This window comes from Meleagris gallopavo, chromosome 7 (genome assembly GCF_000146605.3).
Source record: "Meleagris gallopavo isolate NT-WF06-2002-E0010 breed Aviagen turkey brand Nicholas breeding stock chromosome 7, Turkey_5.1, whole genome shotgun sequence".
Taxonomy (NCBI): domain Eukaryota; kingdom Metazoa; phylum Chordata; class Aves; order Galliformes; family Phasianidae; genus Meleagris; species Meleagris gallopavo.
In genome coordinates, this window is record NC_015017.2 from 21713103 (window position 1) to 21723859 (window position 10757).

Sequence of the window (10757 nt, forward strand, 5' to 3'; positions counted from 1 at the left end):
AAAAAAATCCATTCCTAATAGTTCACATCCCAGTAAAAGAGATTTTATGTTAAGAAAATAAATTACATCTGTCAACTACAAATGCTTTATTTGCTGCTTATTGAAGTTTTAAGAACAATAAAAATTTGAGAGATTCTATTAAAAAAAAGTTGCAAAACTCTCCCATCAGTTAAAGAGCTACAGAAGCTAAAATGGGAGACACCATCTTTAGAAACCTGTTGCTATGATGAGCTATGTTAGCACTCAAAGGAAAAAAGACATGTATATATATGTATATATAACTACTAATAGCAATTGCAAGAGTGAAACAAAGTTTTCCTGCTTTGTACACAAGTTCTGCTTCATCCTTAAAATACTTACTATAGTAGCTTATAAAAACATGAAATAATTAGAAAGTACTACATGGACACTGTGACAACTGCTTTCTAAATGGATTACACTTGCAATACATGAATAGCTCTAACAAATCACTTGCGAAAACTACACTTCAGATTTCTCAAATTGTAACAAAAATAAAGACCTGCTGTAGCAGAAGAAAAGTTCTTCAAAGAAGAAAGTTAATGTTACTTTAAAAAAGAAATAGACATTTTGTTCAGTCTTCTCATAATCAGTATTGCACTTCAAAAAAACAAGACTTACTTAAACATGATCTTTTCCCAGCTGTGCTTGCACCTCCTGAGCACAGATTGCCTCCTCGATGGACAAGTTCGAGTTCCAGATTTGTTCTGCGTGAAAAACGTTAACAGTGTTGGAATAGCATTCTACAGACTTTTAGAGACATGAGAGAGTCACCCCAGACTCCCAGTGTACATACTAATTTCAAGAATGCTGTGAACTTATATTTAGTTTTGGATACTGTCAAAATATGTCTCAGGATAAAGCAAACATTATCAAGATACTGCCATACGTAATATAAAGTGGTTCAATTAATAAGTTCTATATTAACTTTTATTTATTTCTCAATCACGACTCTCTTAATATGGAAGCTTCTGCCCACACAACTCCCTGAAAATAAGGGAATTTATGTGCAATTTTGAAAAGAAAATGCACAGCTTTGTTAAATTTCAGTCAATCAGATATGCCTGAGAAGTGCTCTCTTTAAAGGCTGGGCTTTTGTTTTGCTTTAAACAAAAAGCCAGTACAACAAGTACACCATCAAGTCTCTAAGTATGAAAATAGCTTAGATTATAATGGAAGTACTGATCTTTGCTGATAAGTTACTTAATAAAAGCATTAGAGGTTAATTCTGAACAAAACGCTGGTATTCATGCAGCTCATTAGTATGACACAGGAGCTGTCACTAAATCTCTCCATGCCACATTGACGCTTGCTTTCTCCATATTATTGTAATCTGATACTTAGGCATCAATTGTTTAAGCCGTATTCAATAGCTTTGTTTGATTTTGGAATTGGATGTTTTGGTACTGCATTATCTTTTACCCTCAAGACTTGGAGCAAACAATTTGCATTATGCTCTCTTATAGGCTGTTTTAACAAATCAACATACATTCCTTTAATTAGAAGGAAGGAATGAATAAGTCTGTCCTTCTGAAATGTTATTTTGCTTATTTAATACAAAACGCAAAGCTCAGTTTTAGTCCTTTAAATAAAATCAAACAACTTTATTTTCAATACAACATGATAGAATACACATTAGAATCTATTCAAAAATTATATGCATAATATATTTAACTTAGAACATCCCCCCCCCCGTGCATACACATTTATGAAGAAACCAAAGGATAACTATTTAAAATATTTCATTAAATTTCAGTACCATCAGTTTGAAAGAACAATATATTATTGATATGCAGTGTTTATTAAGACACTTTCATATGTTTTTAAAATAGTAACATTTCAGAATATTACTGTGCCTAAGTTTGCAGCTTATGCCACCCATTTCTGAAGGAATGCTTTAATCCTCTCTACTCAGAAAAAAGGCAATTTAACATTGATAATGTGCCTGCTCAGAGCTCCATCTGGTTGCTGCTGATAAGGGCATCTGTGTGACAGGGGAATTTTCCACTCTTCAGGCGATTTGCAGTGCTCACTGAACTTCTAAAAATCTACCAGCAAGGAAGCAGGGATTTCATATTAGTAGACAAAATAGCAACTGTACATCAGTACGTGCCAGTTCATCATTGGAATATAAATGAAACCAGTATGTTTGATTTATAGAAATCTTTTGATAACTAATTTGGAGAACAAAAGTAATGACAGTTTCCCATTAAAGCATTTTTAAAAAATTAAGTCAAAAGGCACTACCTCTATGAATAAGAACACTTTTAGATCCAGTATGTTCAATTTTCCATTCACCAAGACATACGTACTCTGACAAAACAAAACTAAGAAAGAAGTTTTTCTGAAGAAACCCTTCTTCATGTATTCTTCACTCTATGTAATGTACAGAGATATTTCTGGAATCAAATACTTCCTCACACATGGCATACTAATTCTCATTTCTCCACTGCCCCAAGCTCCTCAAAAGCCGGAGCTCATAGTTCAGCTTTCATGAAAAGCTAAATATTAGCCTTTCCTCTTTCCTTAGCTCCTTTGAGACACACTGAAGCCTTGATGGAATAGCACACAATAGGAAAAGCATCTTCTGTTAAACTGAAACACATCTCCCTGTAAGATGGTCTACATCAGACACGGCCCCAGGCACTTTTGAGAAGAACTAGTGTATCTTCTGCCTATTCGAGCTCCATTTTGCCTAGGGAATCTGGTAATAAAAACTTGCATACCACCTACTCTCTACTGAAGGGATACAGAGCTCTCTCAAAGAAGAAAAACTGATATCTGTTATCACTCATAGATATCTGGTATCTGATAACAAAGGATATTTCAGAGACATCTGTGTTCCACTGTTCCACCTCAGCCCCCTCAACAGGAAGAAAACAGGATAAAAATCTATACAAGTGACAGTTTCCTCTATCTAAAAAAATTATTTGCGCCATTCACTGAAACAAAGAATTTTGTAGAACAGTGGCTTTATCTTCTTACCCATAGAAAAAAAAACTGAGAAAACAGATTTTGCTAAGTTGTGCAGACTCCTAATTAAAAAAAAATAGCTCACCTTCATGTCTCTTTGTGGGCTTTCATGAAAGAAAGAATGTATCAAGGAAACAAGCAGTATGCAGATACTGCCTGTTTCTTTACCCTGTATCAGGAAGAGTACAAAGAACTAAAAATAGAAATGCTACTGGATTATATCACGTGCTTTCTTGCATATTCTCTGCAGGAAATAGGAAAGTCGGGATCTAGAAAATTATTTGGTTAATTTCAGCATCATCTTCTGAGAAAGCCTTGTGTAACGGTAAGTCCGAAAAGTTTAACTATTCAGAGCATATTAAAATTAACAGCACAGCCAGAGCAAGAACCATTTCCTTCTCTTGGCTCCCCTGGCTGTGGCTGTGATACTGACAGCAGTATGTGTGGAATCACATAGCCCAGAAAAACACTGGTAGTTTCGAAACTTTCTAGAAAAAAATAAATGTTAATCATATGAAAACTCCAGCTGCTGATGTAGGAAAGGCTCCTTCTGTGAGCCCCAATTAAGTAAAGAAAACTAATGTCTGATGGAGAGATTAAAAACATCTCATGATTTAAAAAGCATCAATACAGCAGTGATACAGAAATAATCTAATGCTCTGAATAACAGCAAAGAAGATTTAACAGCTTGGAAAGGAAGGAACAAAATAAATTCAAGCCAAAAAAAAAAAAAAAGCAAAGCCTTAAACAAAAAAAAACAAACAAGATAAGCAGCAGACAAGATGGTCTCCATGTTTTGTACTCCACTGCATATACTAAAAATGAGCAGAGAGATGCATCACTCCATCTTGTGCATGCCTGCATATGAAAATCAGAAAACCAAATCTTGATGCACTAAGTGCTCAAAAAGTGCTTTGTGGAGAGCACGCAATACTTTTTAAAATGTATTTACTTACAAGAAGAAAACTTGTTTGGTAATACCATTAGCAATGAACATATAATAAAATTAAAAAAGCATACTCACCTGGCTACTGAATACATGAATAGAAAGTCATTGTCAGGGGATCCAGGACTCTTGCTATAATCTGTATACTTCTTCTGTGTGGTACTTTTTATGTCTTTCATTACAGATTCCATTTCTTTACTGAGGTTTGTTTCAGACTATGAACAAGGACACAAAAGTTTACTTAGTTTTACCCAAAGAAGTTCAACAGCAGATCACAAAGTTTGGTACTTTCATGTTTATATGAATACATTCACAGTTATGTAAAAACAGGCATTAAAAGTCAATATTCTGTCTCACAGAATGTTACAGGTTTTTCTGACTCTGAGAACAGTGCAAGCAGTGAGATTCTGCACCTTGCATTATTTCAGACATATCTGCATCGCACAAAGACATGAAAATAACACACCTCCACCAAGACTGGAAGACTTTAAAAAAAAAAAGGTCTTGTGAAGCTTTGCAATATGTGGACATCTGGTAAACTACACTCCAAGTACAAATAATCCACATCTTAAATTGCTCTTAACATTCTTTTAACAGTTTCCAGTCAGAAGGATATTAATATTTTGATAGTGTAAAGAAATGACAAATGAATTTAATATTATATGACTCAGTTCCATGTAAATTACTATGGAGATAAGTGAAAATGTAATCCACAAAAAATAACAAATCACATTTTTGCTTTTTTTTTTTAATGGCTTACTCTAGCGAACAATCCAATAAATGCTGCAAGTGCTTGAAACATTTTGATTAAACAATGAAATAATGTTATCTTCCATATAAAAAGAAAATGAAGCTTCCCATTTTGTTGCATTTCTAAGAGGTCACAAATACAATATAAGGTAAAAACCGATACATAGAGGCAAATTAACAAGGATCTTTCTGCCTTACACTGATGCTTACTGGGAAAGTTCCCAGCTGTTCTTGAAGATCTTCCACTTCCTGTACAAGATCTTGCATGCACTTGTTACTATGACTTTGCCAAAGGCTTCTTTCCACATTGTTTCCAGGATAACAAGGAAGAACGCTGTTAGCAAACTGCCTACAGAGAGGACAAGTAAATTCCCCTTTGTCGACTGAAAAACCCTGGAGGACCTGGTCATTCTGAAAGAAAATAAAGAAGATGTAGCTGAAATTTGCTCAAGATTAGACACTGTAGTTCTAGGTGTATTGACTAACAGAAACTCAAACAAAAAACTGTAAAGAAAAAATAATTCTCACTCAATCAAGTGTAAAGCTCTACTACAGACTGCTGCAATCCTCTAACTCAACTAATATTTCTAATTTTAAGTACTCCTCAATGTTTACAATAAAATAAATAATAAAATACGAAATACTTCAGTGTGGTACTTTGAACAACTCATGTGTGTTGTCTCTGATACTTCCCACCAAGTTTGATATTCCTTTCATAACATCTTTTCATTTGTCAAAAGATAGTTTCATTTTCAGTCACAAAGTACTTAAATATGTTTGAGTAAACACAAACCAAGAAACTTAAGTAGCCACTGGAGAGTAGCATGGAAAAAAAAAAAAACCCACCAACAATTGATTATCATGAAGGATAAAAAGAGAAGTATCTCTTTGGGAAGTGCAGCCACCTTCAGGGTACTCCCACTGCTGACAAATGATACTGAAGGCTTCCCGCCCTTGGCAGAAGAGAACAGTTAAATCAAGTCCAACTAAAACTTAAATATCAAGCAATTGGCCCCAGTGCTAAGACATTCTGAACTTACACATGCTTTTCTGGATGCTGATCTTCGATCCGACTGTATTTATCCACATAAACACGAAGTCTATAAATCATTTTGGTACTAGGAATGCTACAAACACCAGAATTATTACATGCTAATCCAGCTAGCTGTGATAGAAACTAGGGCCAAAAATTCAATCCATAAGTCTTGAATGAGATGGAGTAAAATTTTCTTTGGTGTTTAGGTAAGAAGCCATCAGGAAAGGAAATTCAGTATCTACATGATGAAAAAGGTTACTTTTCTAAAATTCTGTGAAGTGAGATTCTACAGTGAAAGTCCAAATTTTACTTAATTATCTTGATGACACAATTATCCCTAGAGGTATCTTTACAGTTAAATGAAAAAGAACAATTCATTATCGAATCCAAAGGTGCCTCAGACTCCAGCTCCTCTAAAGGTGAATTTCACTTGATGAACAATGCTGATAGTTAACTACAGAATGTTGTCATAAACTTTGTTTCTATTTTGAGAAAAGCTATGAACAAAACAAAACTAAGGAATTATCACATAAATACTTTTCAATAAAAAAGCAGTTCCACATTGGAAAAAAAATAATATAAGTTAGTCCTTATTTTATTGCACTAAATAATACAGAAATAAATAATTGCTTAATCTGATGACGTCCTACCACTGTTCTTTTTCTAGTAACATTCTAGAGTGCCACTAAGATCTGCAATTGGGCTGCAAAAAGAGGCCAGCAACTTAAATAGAAACATCATCCCATTTTCTCAGACCATATATGAAAATTCAGTTTTGACATTAATAAGTTTATGCTTTTGAAATACATCTTTTTTCTTCAATTCCTGGGTAATTTCTACTACAGATAAAACACCAAAATAGGAATCTATTCAACAGAAATGAAAGAAAACATGAAAAATGCACTAAGTGAACATGCAAGTCAGAAAAAAAAGAAACAACATGGATTTCACTTAATGACAGTGTTACTTTAGTCAAGCATTATTTCCTGATATATCTAAATAAGTTATAAAACAAAGTACTTTCGTTAGTAACTTCAAGGGGTAATAAGAAATCTACAGTTTGGTATGGTAATAAAAGCAACTTGTCCATTGATGCAAAACATAAGTACCAAGTCATTTTTCTCTGAATTGGACAGCATAAATCCAATTGAATTTATTGAGAACTATATAGATCCAAGTGAAAAAGACAATCTGCAGTTTTACTTACCCGTAAAGATTCCATGTAAGATTTATGACAATCAATGTGCAAAGTGTGACCACAGGTTTGTACATAAACACCTCCTTCCCAGCCTATTGAGACTGCTTGCAGGCAGGAACTCTAAACAAATAAATAAATAAAATACGTATAAAGGTTATAAAAGATATTCACCACAGCATATTTTACAATTAAAAAACAACACTGCATGCAAATAACAACATAATTTAGAAGATATATATTATGGAAATAAAAATATACATATTTTCATAAGGTATCTACTTATACTATATAACTCACATGTCTGCCATAATGTTATTCTTTCCAACAGAGCTCATCACTTCAGTTAAATTTCGGTAGTTCTCATCACTTAAGACAATGACCTCTACAAAGAATTTCTTGCAGTACATTATGAGAAAAGCTCTATACTTCTACCACCTATTCCAGTCACAAGCCTAGCTTTCTCACGTACAATAGCAACGTGCTCCTGCAATGGATTTTATTTAGCTTTTTTATATAATAAATGCAATAACTAACTCAGTTATATAACTGAACACCAATCTGTTATTAAAATTCAGTGTCTTTTTTTTTTTAATAAGTTGTTAAACAACACTGCCAATAATACATCATACAGGCAATCATGTGTTACTAGGTTTAGTGAATTAGGTTTTATACTAGGAATGTTTTGAAAACATGAACCTTACTTAAATATTGCACTTAACAGCCCACATTTCAAACTTAAGCAATTGGTAGTTCTTGAAAAAGTAATGAACTGAAAAAACAGTCATCATTGGCAGGCTTACAATAAGAAATTCTTGAAAATATGCTTGCAAACTATATAGATATAGTCAACCTAATTATTGATTATAACTAATCTCTGATTCCCCAATAAATAATTTCATAGACAGATTGAAATTCCAATTATACATTTAAACAAGACAAAACGATTTACAGCTACCTAGTTTGTATATAGAATACAACTTTTTCCTATTTTTTCCCTTTGTAGGTAGAATAAGCTATAATATGTTTCATAACTAAAAGTGTTCCTATCAGGAGGCAAGAAATTTTTGCTTGGAAATCTGTTGTTAGAGGAAGGACACTCACTGGGAAGGACACAGATGATAAACAAAGGACTTTTAACGCTTAGCTCAGCTGAACATGCCACTCAAGACACTATCAGATGTTTCCATTTTTATGCCAGAAGTAATTTAAGGATTAATTCTTTCACGCAGAGACATATTTTAGTACTGACCTAGAAACTTGAAAGTAGAAACAGCTTAATTCAAATAATGTTAATGACTGAAATTTTTGAAAGCAGGATGCATTTGCTCACTGCATTATAGCGTATCTTAGACTAGTCTGCTGTTAATGTTACTGAACAGAAGTGGAAAAATGCAATTTCTTTTTTCTCTTTAAAGCCAGTATCTAAGCTTTGAAATGCTTATTTGGTTAGACCAGCCCAAGAGCTAGCACGTCATAGGATACACCTCCTCCTCCTGAATGATACCTCATGACAAAATTATATTGTCTTACACAGCTGTTTTATACAGTAGCAAGGAAAATAACAGGCAGCATTTCCATAAAGGTCTAACAGTGAACGAGTCCTGTTAAGTAACAAGAATTGGCTGTCAAAATTAAGTATGAGAAATCGTAATGTACTGCTTTTAGCTTCATGAAGCAAAGCAGAACTCTCCTTGGAACACCTAATAGACTTCAAAACAGACAATGTATCAATGAATGCACATCTGAACTTCAGTAATTTTGTGCAACATTCAGGATATAGCAGAACAGGACTTTCTTCTGCTGGCCCCTCCTTTCCGTTCACTCATCTTCACTTTCTCTATGGCGGTTCAGAAAACTATTGCAGGTCAAAACAGTTCTTTCCATTTTCTCTCTCCTGCTGAACTACTTATTACCAACAGTAATTCCTTGACTGAGTTCACAGAATGGCCAGAAGAAAGCCAGTGTTTTGAAAACAATACTGAAGACAGCAAAAATGCATCTCAATTATGTGGTCACGCTAAAATGTCAAATATTCTCTTCTAGACAGTACCTGCAGAGATATTTAATAAATATACTTCCGTAGATATGGTAGTTACTTATGCCAAAAACATAGCTAGGGAAAAGCTACACATCATATGAAAATAAGGACCCTATCAAATGTAAACATGAACTATTGCAACAGGACAAAGTGTTCACTAAGTGTAAAAATGAAGCTACAAGGAGGACTCTGTTGTATTTTCATTTACCTTTTCACACAACTAATTTCTTAAGTGGTAGTTTCAATCAAGTGAAATACTTACATCTTTAAAGTATCGCTGTAAAGTTGTAAGCCTCACATCATGCAGTGCTGCACAGGTATCCCAAGGGTATATCTGCTCCTCCTCAGTAGTTGGCAGTTTCTTTGGCTCAGTGCTATTGCGGCATTGACCCAACACTATACAGAATAAGAACAATAAAGAATGCAATGAATAACTATAGACCAAAGAATAAAGAAAACAAACAGGAATACTCTAGCTCACAGCTACAATGTGTTCTGTTGAAATAAGACAGTAAAAAAACATTTCTAAAAAACTAATACTGAAAGCAGTGCTTTTGCACTGCAATTGTATACACACACAGCTATTTTCTTTTCTCTTTCTTCTGCAACTTATTTCCTATATATACTTCGGGGTTTGTAGAAATTATGAAGGAATTAAAACTGTTCAACTCTTCCAAACATTTAAAATTTACCAGTACCCTCAAAAAGATTCATTGTCTTTCCACACTTCATGATACTCAATATTTATGCATTCATTTTAAAGGCTGTAGAATCACTGCTTATCTCGTAAATCACACGTTCATACCTGAAGATGCTTGTAATAGTACAACCAGCCCTGTAGGTCTGTCTTCAGTAGAAGGCCCACTTTGTCCACAAATAACACAATCATATATTGCCTCAGAAACATGCTGTTCTGATGTAGCTATCTCCATGGCAATATCAGCATCTGGTGATTCTAAAAAGGGAAAAGAAAACCAAGGGAAAGAAATCCAATTGCACTTGCACTGATGTAGTGAAGAACATGCCAAAATGATTTCTTCAGTTAAATCTAGAACAAAAATATTGAAGGCTACTTGAAACAAACCTTGCTCTTTAAGGTAGAAAGAGACCTACACAGGAAAATACACTTTTCCCATATTCAAGACTTCTGTATTAAACTTCATCTTTTTAAAACATCTATAAAACTAAGATGCAACTTCTATTCAATTAGATACTATCCCAAAAATTCTAAATACATTGAGATGAAGGGTAAACAAATACAGAATCTCTGCTAAAACTGGAGATCCTTGTAACTATTTCCATCTAATTATTGTCAGAGTAAATCTAGAGTAACAATTTTAAAGATGCAGAGACAACTCGCATGGAGATTGGGTCATCAATTTTAATTGCCAGTCATTCAAGATAAACATAGTTTAAGGAAACACAAAATTATTTTTCTTTTTAAATGAGAATTGGACAGTCTTCAAAAATTTGGAATGCATTAACTAAGTAATATGTTGTTAAGCTATATAAGTTAATGGATAATTTTAAATTTGCTATCTAAAATTTCTACATTGTGATTTCCTAGAGGCACAGACAAACATACAAGGCTAAAGATCAGCTTCAGAGTACTGAAGCAATTGCAAGCGATACGACTTAGCCCACCTGACAAGCAATGGTAAACAGGTTTTAGAAGCAGAGGAGGGTACAGCGTTAACCAAAATGGAAGGAATATTATGACATTTGTACAGCTGATTTAATATCACAGATGGGCCAAAGACATAGACCTCTGGGGATCCTCTAGTTCAACAGTCCCAAA

General features: G+C 33.9%; 1 protein-coding gene across 3 annotated transcripts; it reads right to left on the reverse strand.

Annotated features, from left to right (window-relative positions):
* Positions 1-592: 592 nt before the first annotated feature.
* Positions 593-9934, reverse strand: LOC104911721 (E3 ubiquitin-protein ligase UBR3-like). Of its 3 annotated transcripts, none has more exons than XM_019617190.2 (6): positions 9765-9934; positions 9222-9355; positions 6931-7041; positions 4898-5098; positions 4016-4152; positions 593-725 (listed from the first exon to the last, which is right to left on the reverse strand). In XM_019617190.2, the coding sequence occupies exons 1-6, from the start codon at positions 9889-9891 to the stop codon at positions 608-610; spliced, it is 828 nt and encodes a 275-aa protein (XP_019472735.1). In that variant the 5' UTR covers positions 9892-9934; the 3' UTR covers positions 593-607. The 3 variants fall into 3 exon arrangements, with proteins under 3 accessions (XP_019472735.1, XP_019472734.1, XP_019472736.1); XM_019617189.2 differs by having other exon boundaries at positions 4886-5098; XM_019617191.2 differs by lacking the exon at positions 593-725 and adding an exon at positions 776-2066 and having other exon boundaries at positions 4886-5098.
* Positions 9935-10757: the final 823 nt, after the last annotated feature.